This window comes from Triplophysa rosa, linkage group LG14 (assembly GCF_024868665.1).
Source record: "Triplophysa rosa linkage group LG14, Trosa_1v2, whole genome shotgun sequence".
Taxonomy (NCBI): domain Eukaryota; kingdom Metazoa; phylum Chordata; class Actinopteri; order Cypriniformes; family Nemacheilidae; genus Triplophysa; species Triplophysa rosa.
Genome location: NC_079903.1, coordinates 20,907,422 through 20,930,749, shown reverse-complemented (window position 1 = coordinate 20,930,749; position 23,328 = coordinate 20,907,422). Strand labels below are relative to the sequence as shown.

General features: G+C 37.5%; 2 protein-coding genes, 1 long non-coding RNA gene and 2 pseudogenes across 5 annotated transcripts; all 5 read right to left on the bottom strand.

Annotated features, from left to right (window-relative positions):
- Window positions 1-959: 959 nt before the first annotated feature.
- LOC130564880 (C3a anaphylatoxin chemotactic receptor-like) lies at window positions 960-5,304 on the bottom strand. 3 transcript variants are annotated; one of them, XR_008964309.1, is made up of 5 exons: window positions 5,204-5,304; window positions 3,127-4,125; window positions 1,752-2,675; window positions 1,566-1,600; window positions 960-1,228 (listed from the first exon to the last, which is right to left on the bottom strand). XR_008964309.1 is itself a non-coding variant. In XM_057351312.1 (5 exons), exons 1-3 carry the CDS (start codon window positions 5,205-5,207, stop codon window positions 2,613-2,615), a joined length of 1,017 nt encoding a protein of 338 aa, XP_057207295.1. In that variant the 5' UTR covers window positions 5,208-5,304; the 3' UTR covers window positions 960-1,228; window positions 1,566-1,600; window positions 2,608-2,612. The 3 variants fall into 3 exon arrangements, 2 of the variants coding, with proteins under 2 accessions (XP_057207295.1, XP_057207296.1); XM_057351312.1 differs by having other exon boundaries at window positions 2,608-2,675; window positions 3,176-4,125; XM_057351313.1 differs by having other exon boundaries at window positions 2,623-2,675; window positions 3,176-4,125.
- Window positions 5,305-8,553: 3,249 nt separating this feature from the next.
- Window positions 8,554-9,399, bottom strand: LOC130564494 (C3a anaphylatoxin chemotactic receptor-like; the record flags this gene model as incomplete). The annotated part of the gene is made up of 1 exon (XM_057350573.1): window positions 8,554-9,399. A coding segment is annotated over one exon (846 nt), but the record flags the coding sequence as incomplete, so codon positions are not given.
- Window positions 9,400-9,407: 8 nt separating this feature from the next.
- LOC130565147 (uncharacterized) lies at window positions 9,408-11,367 on the bottom strand. Its single transcript, XR_008964341.1, has 3 exons — window positions 11,300-11,367; window positions 10,524-10,620; window positions 9,408-9,482 (listed from the first exon to the last, which is right to left on the bottom strand). It is a non-coding gene; the product is annotated as an uncharacterized LOC130565147 (long non-coding RNA).
- Window positions 11,368-17,417: 6,050 nt separating this feature from the next.
- On the bottom strand, window positions 17,418-19,256 carry LOC130565134 (C3a anaphylatoxin chemotactic receptor-like; annotated as a pseudogene).
- A 1,491-nt stretch (window positions 19,257-20,747) lies between these two features.
- Window positions 20,748-21,739, bottom strand: LOC130564493 (C3a anaphylatoxin chemotactic receptor-like; annotated as a pseudogene).
- Between the last annotated feature and the right edge of the window lie 1,589 nt (window positions 21,740-23,328).

The following is a 23,328-nucleotide window of genomic DNA, read 5'->3' as shown; positions in this document are numbered from 1 at the left end:
TCTTCTGAAACTACTGGAAACATTGGAAAAATATCTCAGATGCAGGAGATGCAAACTTTCTATTTGGTCTTTATTTAGTCTCATTGATGTCAAGAAATAATTTATAATAGAGAGATCTATGATTTGTTTCCCTATGGGATGCAGCATGACACAGCAAAATATCAAATCCTATAATCTCATTATAAAATTATTCAGTGCATGCTAAAAAGTTAACTGAAGGCCCGGTCTCATCTGTTCCTGTCCCACCCTTGGGCTGGGATTGGGAATGTTGTAGGAGAGCCAGGTGTTCCTCTGCAAATGCACTCTCAAACATCATCACCAAAGACTGCTTTAGTTTCTTCTTGAATTCATCACACAAGAAGAACACGTACAAGAACGGATTCAGACAGCTGTTCAGATAGGCGAGACTGACTAATATGAGCCCTATATCATCTAAAACTTCCTTAAAGCTGTTGAGCTTGGCTGATGGGTTTGTTAAATTGATTTCACGTATCCACACGTCAACTAACTGATGTGTATAGAAGGTAAGCCAGCAGAAGGAAAAGGCCAGAATAATACGATAGGGCTTTAGTTTATTGTTTTTACGAAGCCGTCGAACTCTTACTCCGATTGCCAGGTACGATGTGAAGATGACGATGAAGGGGATGAGAAAACCCACCCCGAATCGATACACTACTAGCCTTTTATATGTTGCTAGACCATTTGGAAAATCAGCTGCGCATATAGTTTGTTGTTCGGAAGCAATACATTTTGTTTTTCGGAAGATTACCAAAGGAAGGCTGCAAGCGATGGATGCCAACCATATAAGCAAGCAGCTCAGTTTTGCTTTGAAAAGTGTTCGTTTGGTCCGGGCCCAAACCACAACCCATGTCGACAGACACCGGTCCACGCTAATAGCTGCTAACAGGAAGGTGCTGGCGAACATATTTAGCACTGTCACCAAGCTGCCCAATTTACACATGAAATCACCGAAAGGCCAGTCGAAATGGTGGGATTCGTAGATTATGTTGAAGATCAAAAAGAACGTAAAGAGAAAATCAGCTAAACCAAATGGTGTTGACGGTTTTCTTCATTCTCAGGCCAGTTACGTAGATGACCACTCCGTTTCCAACAACGTCAAACACAGAAGTCATGCAGGGAAGGAATATTGTGATGTTCATTGGGAGATTCATTTGGACGGGTGCATTGGTGGTTGATGATGATGTATCGGATGAAGCTTCTGTTTGGTCTAAAGTACAAAAACGAAAGTTAACACACTGTATGTTCAGAAATTACAGTTTGCATGCTCATCGTTTATCTAGATTTCATTAGCAATACGGAGAAATGAAGCATTGTTACAGGCTGTTTCAAAATCGCTGTCCTTTTTTACATGTCATGCTTACTCATTCTATTTGTTCAAAACACTGGAAAAAAAACGTATTCACCAAAAATGAAAAACACAAAAGATTAATCATAATCTTGTCAACCAAAATCTCGATGTGGAATAAAAAAACATTCTATATTTGAAAAACATGTCCAGTATGTAACAGCATTTAAAATGAAGGATAGACATAGTTTTAACATACCTTTAAGGATTCAGTTCGAATGCGACAGCTAGAAGCTAGAAAAGGACAAATGTGATCAGTTTTGTTCAAATATTAAAACTAATTAAAGCTTAAACGGTTTTCAAGACCCAAAAAATGAGGTAAAATGGGGAAAAAAATGCAAAACAGCGACAAAAACTTAAAATATAAAATGGTCAATAACCTTACCAGTTTTATGATGCTCTTTTATCTCAGAGGTAACAAACAAATGCTGATCTGTATGTTACTCTACTGTCAAATGCAGCACACCGTCTTTTATATAAGCAAGAGGAAAGAGAAATGAACTGTTTTGTGAAATTAAGCTGGGGTAACACTCGATCTCCGTTATGAAACAATTCAATGTATTCAGTGTAGGACACATTACAGTAATATTTGATACACGGGAGGTGTAAAAAAACGCTTCTCAGCGTCTATGTTGGCAAAACATAGAGCTTCTGCCAATGGTTTAGTCAGCAGTACTGTTCTCTGTTAAGGCCCGTCTAGATTAAGCTTCCGCCCCCAAAAATGGCTTCATTGGAAGATAAAGAAGTAACAAATTAAAAAGAGAACTACTAACACCTCTGTACAATTTGTAAGCACATACTGTAGTCAAAGGAAAACAGGTTGACTTATTCCTCTTGACATTAGACTGTATAATACAAATATGGAACGTGATGTTCCAAATATGGTAAGAGGCGTTACATTTCCGCCACACGCTTGCAGTATTCGACCAATCACTACGCACTGGCTAACTGGCCAATCATAGCACACCTTGCTTTTCAGAGCCATGAGCTTTGTAAAAAATCAGCGCGTTTCAGAGAGGCGGGGCAAAGAGGAGATACAAACATGCACGGTATGCGTAAAATACAACGTTTTTGAACCTTAAATCGTGCGCATTACATCTAAAACAAACCATAATATTCCTTTCAGCCCTGTCATATGACCCCTTTACATCAATTCAAGTATCGCTAGCGAAAAAGTAAATAAACTTCCTTCATGCAACTTTTTAAGATATTCACAACCTGCATGCTTGCATGCTTATAACCTGATTTATTCGCACCATCCATTTTTGCCGTAGTGGGAGTGAAGGCTGAGGCAGTGCCTTTGTTTCATCTACAATGAGAAAAAGACATCATTCAGTGTAAAAGGGCTTTTGTATTCAGAAAAGTAACAGAAATAAGTAACAAAACATATGTTTTAAAAAACATTAAAGTAACAAAAAATGTTTTAAACAGAAAGTAGACGTTTTTCTTAATTACCATGACTTTAAAGACAAAAACAAAGAAAACATTTGCACGAACAGCATTGTAATATAAATGTTGTGTACAACAAAGCAATGAGAAAAACATCAGAGTTTGGTGATTCTTGCCCTGTTTGTTTAGATACCCTGACTTCAACCAATAGCAGATGTTTGGGGCGGGACTATCTGTTCGTCTGACCCAGCGTTTGGGAAACCTTTATCTCCATTTTTACAAGTTTATATCTCCAGTCATCTAGACACTTGTGTTGTTCTCCTGTCCACTACCAGAGGAGCAGATGGTTGTGTCGTGTGTCTGCTTAGTACCTTGTTGTGACTCTGAGAGGCGTGAAAAGCGTGTTGATCTGAAACTCACGTGCTCCTCAGTAAAAGCCCCCTCGAGCACCAGCAGCAGAGACTTTTTAAGTTTCTCCTTAAACTCGTCACACATGAACACATAGAGAATGGGGTTCAGACAGCTGTTCAGATAAGCCAGACAGGTTACGAAAGGTCCCGCAGCCTCAATTCCTTCTTGAACGCTGTCACTCCAATGATTCTTAAGTGCACTTATGAGACACAACTGTTGAACATGAAAAGGAAACCAGCACATGAAAAAGGCCAGAATCACAGGTATAATGACCCGGAAAGGCCGAAGCTGCTTTCCTCTTTTGAGGCGTTTGGCCCGCACACCAATAGCTATGTATGAAGATGCAATGATTAAGAAGGGAATTACAAAGCCCACCGTAAACCTGTATATGAACAGAGACATAATGACATTGATGGGGCTTGAATAGACGCAGTATTCAAATCCAATATTTTTCTGTACAGAACGATTGATGACGAAAGGGATGCTGCAGCAGATGGATGAAAGCCACACAAACACACAGATGATTCTGGCTTTGACTAGAGTCCGTTTATTCTGAGCCCACACGACCACCCATGTGCACAGACATCGGTCCAGACTGATGGCTGTCAGCAAAAAAATGCTCGCAAACATTTTTAGTATCGAGACCAAGGAAGTTATTTTGCACATGACGTCGCCAAAGGGCCAGACCATCTTGTAAAAGGTAACAACGATATAGAGAATCAAGAACAAAATGAAAATGAAGTCTGCAATCGCCAAGTTGAGAAACCAAATGGAGTTGACCGTCGTCTTCATTTTGTAGCCGGTCACAAAGATGACAAGCCCGTTTCCGATCACACCCGTGACTAAGATGACAAAATATGTGCATATGCTGAAGATTTCTGTGTTTGATAGGCCCGTCAGATCTGTGGAGTGATTTCTTTCGACGTTGCTCAGATTTTGAGGTCCCAAAGTGCTGTTTGCTGCACACAAAAAAAAGGAACGAGAAATGCTTCATGATTACAAATTCATGCACAATGAAACATTTTTATTTAGTTTCAATATTGGGACGAGTAAAAATCAGCATAGCCTGACTTTTATTATGTGTGTTGAGAGGTGAAAAAGGCTAGAAGTGAACACCAGGGGGCATCTTGCCTCATCGTCCCCTATATATTATGTGTTAAAAATGTTCTGTTATTACTCAAGACTTGAATAGTTTATTTATTGTTTATAGTTTTAAGGATTCATTTGCTATTAAGTACACAAATAAACCAAACAGTTATGGGGTCATTGAGAAAATGTATTATAAGTAAATCAGTTATGTTAACCGAAAAACTGTTTCATTTTAGCTGTCAGCTTTATAAAACCCATTCACAAGTGAGCTGGTTTGAAACAAAAACAGAATGTGAGTAAATGTATTAGAACATGGCACGTTTTATATAACATGTGATGATCACATAAACCACAAGCCACATGATGCCCTACCTTTGACAGACATCACTGTCAGTCATGAAGACTCTTCCTGTTAATCTGATCTCATGTGCAATACTGCTTACAGACGATTTTGCATTTATGCAAAACAACACTAAAACATCTCAACAATGCAGCATTATTAGCTTGTACAGTTGGAGATCTTACATTCTTTATTAACACAGTTTATTCATTTAACTGGGTACCGTATTTAATTTCATGTGTGATCGAGATCACATACTGGTCAGAAATGTGTCAACAAGACAAGAGTCCACAGCTTTAAGAGTCTACATTAAGTGACATCAGCACAGACATATATTATGATCATTTTGTGATTTCTATGAGATTAGTGTGCATACTTTGAATTTTAGTGGTCATGCTGCTTATTCTTGATCAATGCAAAGATGCAAAGGGCCAAGATAATGAAACAGAAGGGTAGAGGAAGAAAATAAAGCTGCCTTTAAAAATAACCTGACAACTTTACCCAGCTATGTGTAAATATTGCATCTCTTCTCACGCTGAATATCTTGACAACAAAATGAATGTGCTACACTATAAGAGGCAAACATCAGAATATGCCATAATTCTTACCCATTTTCTAGGTCTTTATTTCCTCGCCTCTGTCTTCAAGTAGATGTTGTCAAAGCCCACAACAAACGTCTCTCTCTGCACGAACAATTAGTGGCAGTCTGGTATATCTGAGAGATTATGGGTGGGGTGATGATGTAAATAGGGAATATAGGGGAAAACTATTTTGAGCAAACTTTTTGAATGGAAACTTACAATGAGAAAGTTTTTTATGTCTAGTCAAAAATAGAAGAGCAAACCCATAACCAACATTGTTTGTTAAAACGTCACATTTTGTTACCGTTGTGTATTTTCCCTCAATGAGTGTTGCCACGGGGAGGGAGCCACCTAGTGGTAGTATACCTCTATTAACGGAGTATAACAACATCTTGTACCTGTTAGGTCTGTTACTGCTTTTTGCTTTTACTCTATGGAAATGTCTTTTATAAAAAAAATGATAACAGATATGCATGTGTAATTTATACTCAAAGACAATAGAATTAATACTTATTGACCAGGTCGATGTTCTGTCTGGATCAACCATGTGTATGCTTACTCGATATCTCTTACTCATTTTCATAATTATTTTCTTTTTAATTTTATTTTGTTGTCTGTCTCTAGCCTGTGATGGCCTTTTCTGGTAAGATATTCTTCTGACCCTGTTTACTTGCATTAATACATAACGTCACATGTATGTAAACCATTTCAATTTAGCTGCACATGTACTTAAGTTATTTATTATTTCAAGTTGTTATTCATAGTACAACTTCCTACAAAATGGAGAGCACCATAATCAGAATTTACAATTAATCACAGGTGAGAATATCACAGTCAACATAATAATGAGCCAGCAAACAATTTTCTTAAATGTGTATTTAGAAAACAAAAGATCGATAATTGAGCACCAACAATCACAAACATGATCAAACTCAAATTGAAAACTTTATTCCCATATGGAATAAAAGAAATGATCATATTATGTAATGTACATATAATATACATTTTTGTTAAAATAGCTTAATGATCCTGATTCAAATGTATGTGCACCTAATGTTTGGGATCGTTAGTGCTCAATTAATCGTGTATCTTGTTTTCTTAATAGCAATTGTTGGCTGGCTAATTAGGCCTATTATGTTGTTAATCTGTAATAACACTTGGAAATAATAAAAATGTGTTGAAGAATGCATTTGACATATTCACTGCACTTTAAACCAATAGCTTGTCTAATAAATACATAAATGACTTACAGAGACATATGTGGCAATGTTTTAATGACATTCTCAATTTTCTTTGCACATCATCAGTGGCCAAAAGAAATCAAAGTGGCTTGACATATTTTGCAGTCCTTCTGCCAAGACCATGCTTGTGCCTGTATACGTTGACGATCAGGTCCAAATTGATGACATCTACATTCACCTCACTTCATTTCTGGACAGGACACCCACACAGACTCACAGTGACACAATCAAGTTTATTATGGATGTCCTTTTTCCAGAGGTGGGTCCTGTGTTAGCTGTGCTCCTCAGATTTATTTTGTAATTGCTTTATTTTTGGTTAATGTAGAAAGGACACTCAGTTTTGTTGTACGCATTTTTTTTTTAAATAATTTTGATACTTAAATGATGCTGCTTATTTGGGGTGTGACCCATCTTAACTCTTTCTTTGATAGTCCATCATCTGTTCCCTTGCTTGAAACAATCCATAAGACGTGCTGTGTGCAGAAACTGAAGTCTGGCATTTTTAGTTTCACAGTTCACACGCATGCTCAGGAAGCTCATGCATATTCATCTTAACTCCGCCCAGTGAAACCAAAAATCTCGTAACACCGGATAATATTGCTATAACCAGATGAGTCAATAAAGTTTAGACAAGATTGTGTCACGTGTACAAGTAACAATGGTAGTAATGGAATTTGGCTTGCAAGTTTTGACAATTTTTTTGTAGCCTATGTGGAAAGTACGTCATTTTAAGAGACGGAGATTATTTAAAAGACATTTGTAAAATGCACGTTAACTTTGCTGCGATCGAGACGACTCGAATTTTGGAATTTTTCTACCTCAGACTTTGGTGTTCGAATAGAAGCCGATTGATCAACCCCGACCACGGAGACGCGTCATTTGACGTCACGCCCAATGCTTCCAGTGCGTTATGTGTAACGTAAATCAAACTTTAAAGTATTTACACAGCACAAGATTATATAAAACAAAGTCTTACGTATGTTTTTACTTCTAAATTCTTAATGTGGCATGACGTGAGATTTACTGGAAAGCATTGAGGATGAAAGACATAAGATATTCGCCATATTGAAACGTTCTGCTACCGCAGTATTTAACTGAATATGAATATGAAATGTTACATGCTGTTGTGTAAACCAAAACATTATTATTACTAAACTAACACATACAAAAACATTAGCATACACAACAATAAAAAGTTACCACAGTTTAAAAACCAATAATATTGCATATCTGAGGTTATCCTGTTGTTTGTGACTCAGGCCGAAGAATATAAGAAAACCCATGTAGGCCTAGATTTTTGTTTGTTGTTGTCTAAAAAAATTTATTCTGCACCTTTTTATATCTATAAAACAAGGAAATATCATGATTTACTATAATATGGCCTTTCTATGCAGAAAAGTCAAAGACACAACATGATGAACAGAAAAGAAACAATTTTCTCAGTTATGATGATTTAAAAGACAATAACAAGGGTGACATTTGCACTTATGTTACGTATCATTACAATATAAAGCTTGTGTGTAACAAAATAATGAGAAAAACAAACCGTGAGCAGGTCAAAATTTGAGTATTACAGAGATAACTTTAACCTACGAGATTTGTAAATTGATTCCCGTTTTCCTCCTCATTGATGCATGCCAGATAGCACAATCCATCTGGTTTACGTCTATTTGACATCTGCAATACGTAGTTTGCTCATCTGCAATACGTCTCGGAGACGTCTGAACGTCTGTAATAGGTCTGCTAAAGATCTGGAGATCTGCTGCGTAAAAACATCTGCTAAACATCTTAGAAAGAGCTGCTTTACATCCATTCTAAATCATTAACATCTTACAGACATCTTCTAGATGTCTATATGACGTCTGACAGCAGACATCTCCGAGACGTATTGCAGATGAGCAAACAATGTATTGTAGATGTCTTGCAGATGTAAATGCAGACGTCAAATAGACGTAAACCAGATTTATGTGTGCTATCAGGGATTGCTCTGTTTGTTCGGATACCCCGACCAGCCTGACATTGACTTGAAGAGATGAAAAGAGATGTTTGGGAAATCTTCAAGTGACTAATTTATATCTCCAATCATCTGGAGGCTAAAATAAAAGCTTGTTGTGCTAATCTAAAAGGCAGAGTTTATTAACCCAGATGATCCTCAGTAAAAGCCCCCTCGAGCACCAGCAGCAGAGACTTTTTAAGTTTCGTCTTATACTCGTCACACATGAACACATAGAGAATGGGGTTCAGACAGCTGTTTAGATAAGACAGACAGATTACGAAAGGTCCCGCAGCCTCAATTCCTTTCTGAACGCTGTCACTCCAGCTGTTCTTAATTGCACTTATGTAACACAACTGTAGAACATAGTAAGGAAACCAGCATATGAAAAAGGCCAGAATCACAGATATTATGACCCGGAAAGACCGAAGCTGGTTTCCTCTTTTAAAGCGTTTCACCCGCACACCAATAGCTATGTATGAAGATGCACTGATCAAGAAAGGAATAAGAAAGCCCACCATAAACCTGTATATGAACACAGACAAGTGGACATTGGTATAGTGTTCATAGGATCTAAATGCATCTTTAGGTTCACAGAGAACAATGACATAAGGGATGCTGCAGCAGATGGATGAAAGCCACACAAACACACAGATGATTCTGGCTTTGACCAGAGTCCGTTTATTCTGAGCCCACACGACCACCCATGTGCACAGACATCGGTCCAGACTGATCACTGTCAGAAAGAAAACGCTCGCAAACATGTTTAGCACAAAAACAAAATAACCGCATTTATACATGAGATCGCTGAGACTAACCCCACTGTCAAAGACATCAACGATGTTGTAAACCAAAAATGGAATAAAAATGTAGTCGGCAGTCGCCAAGTTGAGAAACCAAATGGAGTTGACCGTCGTCTTCATTTTGTAGCCGGTCACAAAGATGACAAGCCCGTTTCCGATCACACCCGTGACTAAGATGACCACATTTATGCATCTGATGATGATTTCTGCGATGGATAATCCCTTCAGCTGGACTGTGGTCTGATTTTGAGGTCTTAAGATGTCGCACACTGGACAAAGAAAAGACAGAGAATGCGGCATAGTTATACGTAAACTCATGCACAGCATAAAGCAAAACTGCTTCAATCGTTCGCAAAGCTTGAACAACAAATGATGTTTAAAGTACAGTAAAATGTATAAAACGGATTAATTGAAAAAATAGATTAAATGTATAGAAAAACGCGACACTGAAGGCCATCCTCTAACCCAGTGGTTCTCAAACTGGGGGCCGTGGCCTCCTGGGGGGCCCCAAGATGGTTCCAGGGGGGCCACAGATTTTGTGGCATTTTAGAAATATAGATATTTATCATCAATTTTGTGCAATCAAACATCAGAAAAACAACGCCACCAACCAAAAGAATTGATGTTTTAGCATTGTTTAACTGAATATTTTCTTGGTTTAATTAAAATTTTAAGTTTAAGATTATAAGTCTTTATTTGGGGGGCCGCAAAGCAGTGCACTCTACACAAAGGGGGCCTTACAACAAAAACGTTTGAGAACCACTGCTCTAACCCCACCCCTAAAAGCAAATCGTACTAAAATGTGCGAATAACATCATAGAAATTCACACGAATTAGCCACCTTGCGAAATTCTTACGAATGACAAATTTCATGTTTCTCATATAACACATTGCCCACATAAACCACATTTGCTAAAAAGGCATTTTGAGTTGTGAAAACTCTTTTCCTGTTGATATGATCTTAAATTAGACCTGATGTGAAGCAAATTTTGCGACAACAAATACAACAACAATGCAATACAAATGTTCAATTAGGTATCAATAGTATATTTTTAAACTCTATGCACATTGCACATGTCATTTAAGTCACTAAAATGGCCAGAAAGGTTTTTACCTTTAAGGTTCCATCTGAGAGACAGACAGATGTGATCTAACAACAGAGGGGTGTTGGAAGAAATACAAATAATTGACAATCAAATCAATATGCTCCTCTCCACACACACCTGTGTTACGGGTTGTTCAGGTCACACAGAATGAATTGATACATAAAGAGACAAACATAAGACTATTGCATAGATGTACAGTCTTACCCATTTTTGTTGTTTCTTTATTTCCTCTTTTTTGTCTTCAGTTAAATGCTGTCAGGGCTTAACAATGTCTTTGCACCAACAAGTAGTTACAGTTTCCCTTTATATAACAGAGAGGTTGTAAAAAGTGAAATATGCTTTAAGTAAATAAATATAAATCAATCTCCACAACTGAAATAGAACTTCAAATGGTATTGTGCACTTGCAAGTTATCTTCATTTATGTGAGATTTACGGGACACGTCTAAACATAACCTGCTATGTTTCCCAAACAATTTACAAAAGTGTATACGCCTACAAACAATAAACATCATTCTGTGGTCCACGTTCCTCTGGACATCTCTTTAAAAGCGTGTAATAAGGTGTAATATTCACACATTCAATAGAATTAACAGAATTTGGAATAAAAGGCTCTTAATGAGAAGGGTGTGTGTGTAATGTGACTCTTTTCCCGTCTATCTAGATTAAACTGTACACATTAAACAGGTGAAAACATTGCCTGTGTGATTTCTATTACAACTAAAATAAAATGTATTTTTGATGACCTTTTAATTGCAACCTATACTGAGAGACCGCAGTACAAACAGATATGATCATTTTCATATATCTACAGTGCATATTGTTAAGTGTTCATGTTGCGTAATCTTAATCGTTGCAAAGATGCTGACGAAAGAGAAATGAAAGAATCTGTCTTTTCTACCAAAAGTTAGTAAACTGACAATTTTACTATCTGAAATAAATTTGCTACCTTAAGAGTATTGCATAGATGTAAATTCTTACCCATTTTCATTGTGTTTATTTTCCAAATTGCTCTCTGTTGGATGTTGTCAGGGCTCAACTATGTTTCCTCTGAACAATTAGTTGCAGTTTGCCCCTGTATGGAGGGGAGATTAGGGGCGGTGATGGTGTAAGAAGCAAAATATCCAGAACTGGGCAGATTACTTATGAATTGTAATCAATTACTGATTACAGATTACATGACAAAATCTCTTAGATTACACATTTTTGGTAACGTAATCGGACTACTTTTGGATTACATTTTGATTAAGATTTAAATCTTATTTGATGTTACATACAGTATAATTTTGCACTATTTTGACACACCACGAGGAAAAATACTCCATTCTTTATTAACAACAAGCGCCTCAGCATCTTTTTAAAGAACAGTACGGACAAAATACTGACACTCATATAACTTGTTAGTGTTTACTGATGGGTGTGACAAGATCTCTTGCCACAAGATCTTGCAAGATTAAAACGTGACAAGATTTCTTGTCAAGGTCTTGTGATTTGTGATTAGCATGATGGAGTTTGATGGTGAAACTAGTATTGAAGATGCCCTGCCACTTTTAAACTGTATTATAATTCACAAAAATAGACGTAAAATTACATTAATTTAAGATACATTTTCAAAATGCACCTACTGTATTTTGCATTTTGTGATTTTCAGTTGAACAAAAGACTATTTTTTCAAATATTTCATTGTTGAGGATTACTTAAAAATAGTGTAAAATTCTTATTTTGTTCTCATGAACCCAATCTTGTGTCTCATCTCGTGACTCGAGTCGTCATACCCGCTAGTGTCTATACATCCAGACATCAAATGCTGTAACATTTGAAGAACCAGGCAGAGAGTAGATCCAAGTGCAGTTTAGAATTTAATGAAATATACAAAGACAAAAACAAACCAAGGTAATCCACAGAATGTAGGAGGCGCAAAAACAAAGCATGATACTAAGACCGACACCAAAGAAAGGAAACACTAGGGCTTAAATACATAGAAACTAACAAGATACACCTGGAGGAACTAATTAACACTAAAAACTACAAAGGACTACAAAACATGGCACAGAACAATAAGTTCACCAACACAGGGGAAACACGGACTGGGATCGTGACAGAGCCCCCCCTCTAAGGGCGGATTCCAGACGCCCCAAAACAGTCCAGGAGGGCGGAGGTGGAACAGGGGGCGGGATGGAGGGCCAGGCCCATGAAGGGGAACTGGACCTGGGCCGTGGAGAAAATGCAGACCTGGGCTGTGGAGCAGAGGCGCTGGCAGGGCTGGGAGGCACGGAGGCGCTGGGAGCCACACAGGCACTGGGAGGCATGGAGGTGCTGGGAGGGCTGGAGGGAAAGCCCAAGCACCCATCTTGACTGAGGCAGGGAACTCAGAAACGCCGGACGGGACTGGCTCGAAGATCTCTGGAAGTCCGGGTGGGACAAAAACATCTTAAGAATGCAACTTTATTAGCGATTTGCATTGTTTGTTTTAAACAATTTTAAATTGCATTGCACACATTGCACATAAGCTGGCCATGTGAGAATTTTTATCTTTATCTTGCAGGTTACACAGAAAAACCACAGTTTAGACAGATATGATCATTTTCACATTTCCATCATATTAGAGTTCTTATTTTATAAGTTGTCATGTCGCACAACCCTAAACCAGCAAAGCTGCAGAAGTAAAAAAAACCCCACAGTTACCCAAAATGTAAAATGCTTGGCCTCATGAAGAGCCACGGTCTTTTCACACTGAGTATCTTAAAAACAGAAATTAATTTGCTACATTATAAAAGGCAGACATAAGACTGCTGCATAATGCATAGATGTAAAAACATTTTCTAACCATTTCTTCTTCCATTCATCTCCGATGTTTTGAAGGCTCAACAGAGGGTAATGTCTTTGCATGAACAATTAATGGCGTTTTCTTCTTATATAAAACAAGATTAGGGGTGAGATGATGATAACTTTGCTATTTAGTGAACTTTAGTGAAGCAAAACACATCACATTCAGTTGATCATTCAGGAGCCATGTGTGTTTTATTTACCGGTATTAATAGAGTAAAAGCTTTTGCACTTCTTATATCAGTTAGTATCTGTTACTGCTAGATGAGCCTAGTGGTTTAAACAACAATGTCTCATGGCAATTCGTGGCATAGGCACAAAATTTAGAATCTATTGATTCGTGTTCACGAATTTCACCCTTTTTTCGTGTCACTAAGCTCGATTTTCAATACACAGACCCTGTGTATATACACATTTACACATTTATAACCTGATACCAAAAGAAGTCGTACATATTTAATCAACACCTTATCCCACCCCAAACCCTAAAATCACAGCCGCAAAGGCTAATTTAGCTAAAACGCACATATTTTACGAGCTGGAAAAAGCAACGATAAACCCACCCTTAACTCGCCCCTTTACCTAAAGTCACAGGGGCAAAGTCAAATCATAATAAAACGTACGAAATAAGTTTGTAGGAATTCACGCGAATGAGCCACCTTGTGAAATATGTATGAATTCCCATCAGATTGCGTTGGTATATATTTATACAGTACATATGAACGATACCGTGTATTAAAATACGTTAGATTGAAAGAGGTGCTGGGTGACGTGAAAAAGTGACATGAAAGAAAGATTACATTTTGCGACAATATGACGAATTCCCGTGAAACTGTGTTGGGTCCTGTATACCGGTATTGGAAACTGTTACTAACTTTGTGAACAATAAATAAAGAACCCAATAACTTTATTCTTTTCTCTTAGTTTAACATCTGCAGGATGTGCTTGTGTTAGTGTTAGCACTTGATATCTGTTTTTCTTCTACTCTCTGATCTTGTCACATTATACTGTATTTTACAACAGAATGCCACCAGTGACTGCTGCTAAAATCCTTATTTATAAATGCAACATCATCTGACAAATGACGAAAGGGACGCTGCACACCACCCATGTGCACAGACATCGGTCCAGACTGATCACTGTCAGAAAGAAAACGCTCGCAAACGTATTTTGCATTGTCAGAAAGCGTGATAATTTACACATGAAGTCGCCGAAGGGCCAAACATTCTTGTGAAAGTCAACAACGATGTAGAAAATTAAGACCAAAATGAAAAGGAAGTCTGCAATCGCCAAGTTAAGAAACCAGATGGAGTTGACTGTCGACTTCATTTTGTAGCCGGTCACAAACATGACAAGCCCGTTTCCAATCACACCCGTGATTAAGATGACAAAATATAAACAAATCTTAAAGATTTCAGTGTTTGATAAGCCCGTCAGCTCTGTGGTGCAATTTTGAGCCCCCGAAGTGGTGTCCTCTGCACAGAGAAAAGAGAGAGAGATGTGTCATGATTACAAACTCATGGACAGTGAAAAGCAAACCAAAGCCAATATGCTTAAAATTCCAGTGGTTTAAAAATGTTAATTTTTTTAAATGAATTAAAATGTCAAAGTAAATGATAAAAGTAAAAAATAAAACTTTTTTGTACGTTTTTTGAGCATCTTGATCAATCATCCTCTATTAAACGTTAATTGTTGAAAAAAAAGAGTTGATTTGAATTAAAAAAAACTATGCCACACAAATCTTTGCATTAAACAGCCATTATTGTCAGTTTTTATTATTCATTATTCAATTCAATTATTTTCCTGTTGATCTGATCTCAATGTTAAAGGGATAGTTCACCCCAAAATTCTCCTGAATAACAGGCACAATTAATGTATATTTCACAATTCCTTATGACAACAATTCATTTTAAAGTATATTTGCTGATATTAAGTAACTAGACACGTGATTGTGCTTTTAATGCCGAAAAGGCGCAGCTCTCCCATTCATTTGCGAGACTCCAAAACAAATGACCCTATAGGTCCATTTTAAAAGCACCTTAAAGGAGTAGTTCACTTTTGAATGAAAATTTCCTCATAATTCACTCACCCATCATCCGTGTGTTTATTTCTTCTGTCGGAAACAAATTTAGGCTTATGAGGAAAGCTTTCCAGGCTTCTTCTCCATATAATGGACTTCAACTGGGGGCTATTGGTTTAAGGTCCAAATTTCTGTTTCATCGCACCTTCAAAAGGCTGTCCACGACATCAGCCAATGAATAAGGGTTTTGTATAGCGAAACGATTGATAATTTTCTAAGAAAAGTAAAAAGTCTACTTTTTGACGACAAATACACGGCTTGCAATGCCTCCATGATGCGTGTCCACGATTTCCGTATTATGTGATCACGTTGGAAAGGTCACAAATACAGTTAATCCTGATGGTTTAAATTGAAAATCACACTCCAATACGTGTCATCATTACACAATTACACTTCAATATATAATTTAATAATGACGGTAGATAAAAGCTTCTTCTGCTGCAGGTAGAGGTGCTTAATCAGCGAACGGTCAAATGCGTGGTATTTGAGGAAAGGAACAAATTACTTTTCTACTCTTATTTGGAGGACAGGTTGTCATTTGTATGGGTTTAGTGAGCTTTTGCCACGCACTATGGCGGCGCCGTTGACGTATCGCGGAAGCGGAGCAAAGTGACCAATGCCGTGTCTAGGCATTTATTATGTCTATGTTTCCAAATATCTTTATTTGTGTTGAACAGAAAAATAAATTTATACAGGTTTGTAACAACTTGATGGTGAGTAAATGATGACTGACGATCTACACTAGAAGCTTCACTTTAAAAAGAATATTACACTGACAATTTTACCCCCAACACATATGCACTTCTAGTCTTTTGAAAACAGAAATACATTTGCTACATTAAACATGTAAAGGGGGACAAAAAAAAAGAATTGTATGTATAGGTACGGTAAACTCTCACCCATTTTCTTGTCTTTATTTCCTTCTTTTTGTCTTTGGGATGTTGTCAAAATCTGCAATGTCTCCGAATGAACAATTAGTGTCAGTTTGTTTTGTATGAAGGAGAGATTATGGGTGGGGTGATGATGTAGGAAGGCAAGGCGGTTCTAAGATTTTTTGAAACAAGAGGCCACTGCGATGCTTTTTTGCAAACCGACCATGACTATATAGAATTTATTTATGTTTACTTTACCATGTGGTTCCGGCTTTGTGATCATTAAAATAGCCTCCACACAGTACAGTACATGGCCAACCACCAAGAACTAAAACAAAGCCTATACGTATATGTTTTTGTTTAGATGACAGACAGTGATGCAATATTTGGCCACACGTTCCCCTTTATGTCCAGGAAAAGTGCACAACTGGTTTGGGGTGTTACGCAATACGTACCATTTTTATGTGTCTGTAACATTTTTACATCTGATATCTTCTCAGTTGACTATCGTTTTATACTCAACCTCACATTGTTCCAAAAATCCCCCATTGACTCCCATAGTATTTATTTTCCCTACTGTGGCAGTAAATGGGGGATGAGGTCAATTTGGTTGCTGACATCCTTCCAAATATCTTCCTTTCTGTTCAGCAGAACAAAGAATTTGTACAGGTTTGGACCAAGCTGAGGGTGAGTAAACGATGAAATAATTTTCATTTTAATTGCATGCCTGATATTCTGATATACACTATATTAATATTAAATCCATGCATTTAACACTGTATTACCAAACAGGTTATTTTACTACTAGATTTCTACAACTCTTATGGTGTGTTATGCAAAAACACATAACGCATGATTGTTCTCCTTTTTGAGGCTTTTGACGCAGGAAGTGTGGAGAACGCCCACCGAGAATCTGTATTTTATTACAGTAAAAGTGTTACATAGTAATTGTAAATGTGCTTTTATAATAATTCATATTTTACATGTAACCGGGAGGCGGGGTCTAATGTTTAATCTTTCTTCATACTTCCTTTCCCTTTTCACAATGTTGTTCTGTTTGTTGCCTGCTCCTTGTGTTTCAACCCAGTTCTTGCATTACCTGTATTGACTTGAAACATGTTACTAATTTGTGCAACACATTCTGGAAAATAGACGATCTCTCTCCGGAATACACAAACAAATTTAAGGTAACCCCTGTAACTTTTACATTGGCTCTGTTTATTTCCCTTATTTGTTTAGTTTCAGATAGTTTCATAATCTTTTAGCCCAATTAACAAACATATATGTTTATTGTCATGCATTTTATTTGTATGTGCGGTTAGGTAAGGATTTGATTCACTATGACCTTTGCTGTGAAATAAGTCACAGGCAAAATGTTTTAAACACAAAGTAAACAATTTCCTCAATTATGATGAAGATAACAAAGATAAACTAACAGAATTCTAATAAAAATACAGATTCTTGACTTCCTTCTTATTGATACTTTGTTTGGATACTCAATCAACACGACTTAACCCTAATCAATAGAAATTAGGAGGAGATGGTCGTGTCATTTGTCTGTCCGTTTGGTTCCTGGTGACTTTAAGAGGTATGAGCAGATGGAGTTGATTGGAAATCCAGATTCTCCTCAGTAAAAGCCGTCTCGAGCACCAGCAGCAGAGACCTTTTAAGTTTCGTCTTATACTCGTCACACATGAACACATATAGAATGGGGTTCAGACAGCTGTTCAGTTAAACCAGGCAGATGACGAAACGTTGTGCGGTGTAAAGTTTCACGACAACACTTTTACTCCAGTTATTCTTAACTGCACTAACGTAACACAACTGTAGAACATGGTAAGGAAACCAGCATATGAAAAAGGCCAGAATCACAGATATTATGACCAGGAAAGGCCGACGCTGCTTTTTTCTTTTAAGGCGTTTCACCTGCACACCAATAGCTATGTATGAAGATGCACTGATTAAGAAGGGAATTAGAAAGCCCACCGTAAACATGTACGCGTACAAAGACATGCAGCTGTTGATATAGCTTTTAAAGTCTGCACATTCATCTTTGGGTTTCTGTACGTAGAGTACAATGACATAAGGGATGCTGCAGCAGATTGATGAAAGCCACACAAACACACAGATGATTCTGGCTTTGACTAGAGTCCGTTTATTCTGAGCCCACACGACCACCCATGTGCACAGACATCGGTCCAGACTGATGACTGTCAGAAAGAAAACTCTCGCAAACATTTTTAGCACCGTCACAAAAACCACACATTTATACATGATGTCGTCAAAGTGCCAAACCATCTTTTTAAAGACAACGGCGGTGTCGCAAATCATGAACAAAATGGAAATGAAGCCTGTAATCGCCAAGTTGAGAAACCAAATGGAGTTGACCGTCGTCTTCATTTTGTAGCCGGTCACAAAGATGACAAGCCCGTTTCCGATCACACCTGTGACTAGGATGATAAAATATATGCACATGCCGAAGATTTCAACGATCGAAAAGCTCTTGTCCTGGCCTGCGTTGTTTTTCAGAATTGGAGTGTCCTCTGCACAAAGAAACAATCCTGATTTCATTTAGTTGATTTGATGATATACTGCACTCAGAAAAGAAAGCAAAAAACTACAATTGTTTGGCGTAGCGCAATACTGGTAGTGCTGACCTTCAAGGGCGATTTCAGAATTTTCGGAATAGGTCCACACAGGGGGGGCCCAAGGGAAGTCAACAACATCTGTCAGAAAAGAAAGTTGGATTAGCAAACATTGGCATGAATTTCATGCTCTGGCGCAGTGCCACCAATACATGTTGTATTATATCAAACGTGGCACAGAACAAGAGTTTAAACATCGTTTTGATACGAGTAGGGGTGTAAAAGATGGTCTGATAAATATGAAGGGGTGCCTTGTAAAAAAAATGTTAAAGGGAGCAGAGTATTTAATCAAGGATTAGGAGAAAGTTCAATAATCTGAATCGAAGCAAAGATCACACTGACTGTCTTTAAAAAATAAATGAGAACATAAATAATCTTGTTTTGAAAAAAAAGGCATTTTTCACAGCAATGAATCCACTACATAGAAGGTAAAGTCTGTTGCAGATTCTTACCATTGTCCATCGTCTTTATTTCCTCTCTTCTCTTTTCAGGCGCCTGTAGATGTTGTCAAATGGTACAACAGCATTTGTGACAGTTTCCCTGTCTATGATTAGGGGTGGGGTGATGATGTACTGTAAGAAGGAAATATTCTACGTTTTGCAAAAAACATTTTGCTTTTCTAAAATAGAACAGAAACGTTTCCTTTCACCAAACCATTTGCGAGGGTGGGGGTGTACAAATATAGGCCTACACATATATTATTCCGTTTGTATAAACCACAGTATGACTTCAAACATCAAGCCTGTTTTTTGTGTCTGTGTTATTTGTGAAGCACTCATTGCGACTTTGTGATCATGAGCGAAGAAAACACACAAAACATTTCTCTGTCTCAAGATCATACCTAAACCAGGAAAAAACAGCTAAACTATCCCTCGCAAATAGGTCTCTGCATAAACAAAGGTGGTTTCCCATTTGAAAGGGAAATTAGGTGTGTTGATGTTATCGTAAGAATGCAAATATGCTTCTAGAAAATACATTTTGCATATTTCAAAATAGAGCTACAAACAAAATTGTTTATCAAAGCATGTTTAAACCATTTATTCAGTTTGGCCTTTGTTTTGTTTTCAATTAAACTGAGAGATCTCAGCATACTGATGTACAAGTAGTTTATAAAATGGTGCATTATTCAAAAAATACAAATAATGCATGCTTTTTACTATAATTGTTTGAATTCATTACCAAAATACAAATACAATGGCAAGACAGTGAATAAAATATAAGACAACTCGTTATAAACATTATAAATATACTACGTATTGCAGTATTTTCTTGTCTAGTCTTACAAACATGAGCCACGAAATCAAATTTTAATACGGAAAATATTCCCTGTTATGCCATTTATAGTAACAAAATAAAGCTATTGTCCTTTGTATAAGTAGAGAACAGTTTGCAATTTTTTTACTTTTTTTTTTAAATCCAGAGGATGAGACATTGAAACACATGTTAACAGCAGGTCAAAATAGTCACTTTAGGCCAAAACAGGTGTGACAAGCGACTGTTACAGTATAAGGGGATCTGCAGCTCTAAGATGATCAAATTTAAGGCTTCTTACGTAAATCCTTTTAATCCTAAACAAAAGAAAAATGAAGACCAACATCACAATTGTAATATTATTTACCACAGTTAAGAAGTAAAAGCGTCTATGAAGTGTCGATGTATTGTTTTGTTAAAGTTGATCTCAGCATGATGCCAGGAGAGCGTTTTTAAACTGTCCGTGAAAAATACTTTGAGTAGAGAGACAGAGGTGTCTTCAGGAACTACACAAATGTGTTTCCTTTTTACCTAAACATTGAATAATCATGCTTCTTATACGTTAAGCCTATTTAATGATCAGACACAATGCTTCGTTTTCACGTGAACATGCCAGCTGAAGATAATGAGGAAATTACGTCGCTTCCTTTGCCAAGTGCATTCCAAACTTCTACATAATGACATTTGAAACGCACGTAAATAGGGCCTTTAGGCAAAGATAGCTTTGGCATTTGCAGCATCTCTTATAAGGGATGTTATAAGGTGTCAGTCACCACACAGTGACCTAAAAACAGATCACGTTGAGAGTGATTTTGTACATGGTCGTTTTCTTGTCTTGGCAGCTGGAAGAGATGAGAATGGTGCCTTTTGTCTTCTTTCTTAGCCTCAAGATGTTCCTCTGCAAAAGTTGTCTCTAACACCAGCAGCAGGGACTGTTTGAGCTTTTGTTTGTACTCCTCACAGATGAACACGTAGAGAATGGGGTTCACACAGCTGTGTACATAAGTCAGGCAGATAACAAAATGTCTCGTTTTAGATAGTTTCTCTCGGACACTTGCATTCTGCTTGTTCTCCGCTGCATTTAATAATTTGTGAATATGGTAAGGGAACCAGCATATGAAAAACACTAGAACCAGAGCTACAATGAGACGGAAAGGTCTGAATACCTTCCCCTTTTTGAGGCGTTTGACTCGCAATGCGATGGTCATATATGAAGATGCGATGACCAGGAAGGGGAGGAGAAAGCCTACCGAGAACCTGAATGCGAACAGAGACTTCAAGTCTAGATTCTTGTTGTAGAAATTGATGACGAAAGGGATGCTGCAGCAGATAGATGAAAGCCACACAAACACACAGATGATTCTGGCTTTGACTAGAGTCCGTTTATTCTGAGCCCACACGACCACCCATGTGCACAGACATCGGTCCAGACTGATTACTGTCAGAAAGAAAACGCTCGCAACATATTTAGCTCTGTTATGAATGAGAGAAGCTGAAACAAAACGTGATCAAACGACTTTGCAGAAATAAGTACAATCCGCATAATTGGAGCCAAGGCGAAAAAGACGTCTGCGATCGCCAGGTTGAGAAACCAAATGGAGTTGACCGTCGACTTCATTTTGAAGCCGGTTATAAATATGACCAGACCATTTCCAACGAGACCCACTATAAACATGGCCAGGTAAACACAAATAGTGACGATCTGACTGCTCGACAGGCTTTCTGTCTGCTGTGTAGTATTAAACATTGTGACCTTGGTCAGATTTTGTGGTCCCAGTCTGGTATAAACTACACAAAGAAAAGAAAAAATGGTAGTGAAAGTCGGTACTGTTAAAAAATAAACACATTTTCTATTAGGACCCTGAGAAAACAAGTATTTCTCTTCCAGCTTAGCTGTTTAGTTTAATATAAAAATGACCATGCATTCTTATTTTGAAAACAACAACAACCACCACCACAAAAAACGAATGTTTAACTGATTAGTTGTTTTATATTATATTAGCAAAGAATTAACTAATATTTTTTTACATGATCTCTATGAATTTTGACAAGATTCTTTCTAAACATTAGGTTTAATATACAATCTATGCCTCAGCCTTTATTTTAACTTGCATTACTACTGATTATGTCTACAACAGTAATTCCTTTGGGATATTTCTAGAGGTGTGTAAAAACAGCATATTAAGTCATAACAACGTTGTTCATATTCATCTCTTACCCATTTTCTGCCTTTCTTTATAGGTTTGTCTTGTCAAAGCCACCAAAACTTCTTTGCTCTTTCACCTATTTTATAGTTAGCTGGTTTTCCTTTACTTATATGAGAGGAGAATGGGTGGGGTAAGCACTCAGAGTATTTGTGTCCTATATGTGTAATGTGTTGTGGTCACTGAAATCTCCAATGTGTCATCAATGCATAAGAAATTTATATTTATGTTGTTTTAACACAGCATTTCCTTCCACAAGCCACATGGTTTCTGAAGTAAAAAATCACACATCATTGCAGAACTGTTCTAATATTAAAGCCTTTAAATTGGTAAGTGATAAGGTGTAACGAAAGGTTCTTTGCTATAGAAGAACCCTCCTTGGTTCCCCAAATAACCATTTACTCAAAGGTTCTTGTAAGAAATATTTGTTTGTTGACTTTTTATAATCTAAAGAATCTTTCTCCACTTCAAAAATGTTTCAGCCAAAAATTGTCATTGTGAAACACCCTTTTTGTGAATGGGTTAAATAAAATTAAGGAGAACATTTCCAACCAGTTGGATAGGTCTGTACAACAAGCGCGCACACACACACGCACGCACACACACGCACGCACGCACGCACGCACGCACGCACGCACGCACACACACACACACACACAGACACACACGCATGCGCGCACACACACGCACGCGCACAGCACGCACGCGTGCACACACACGCACACACACACACTCACGCACGCACACACACACGCACACGCACGCACGCACACACAACTCTTCACACAGTCTGCATTACCAACATGACTGTTGGCCAAACAGTTCATCTCACCTCCAAAACTCACTCCGACCAACAAAACACTTCATCTATGTCTCAAAATAAGCTATAACGCTGACAACAATTCTCATTCAGAAAACATACATTTCGTTCATAACATACTGACCTAAAAAACACTAACAACATGGAGCATTACAGAAATTACTAACTTTATTACTGTAGTATATGTTGAATTATTTGTCTCATAAATCAGTCTTTCAAATAGAATAACTCATTTTCACTAAAATGAATGTACTACAGCATTTTTTAATCAGTCTTGTTACATATGCGTACAGTAAGTTTTCTTTGTTTATA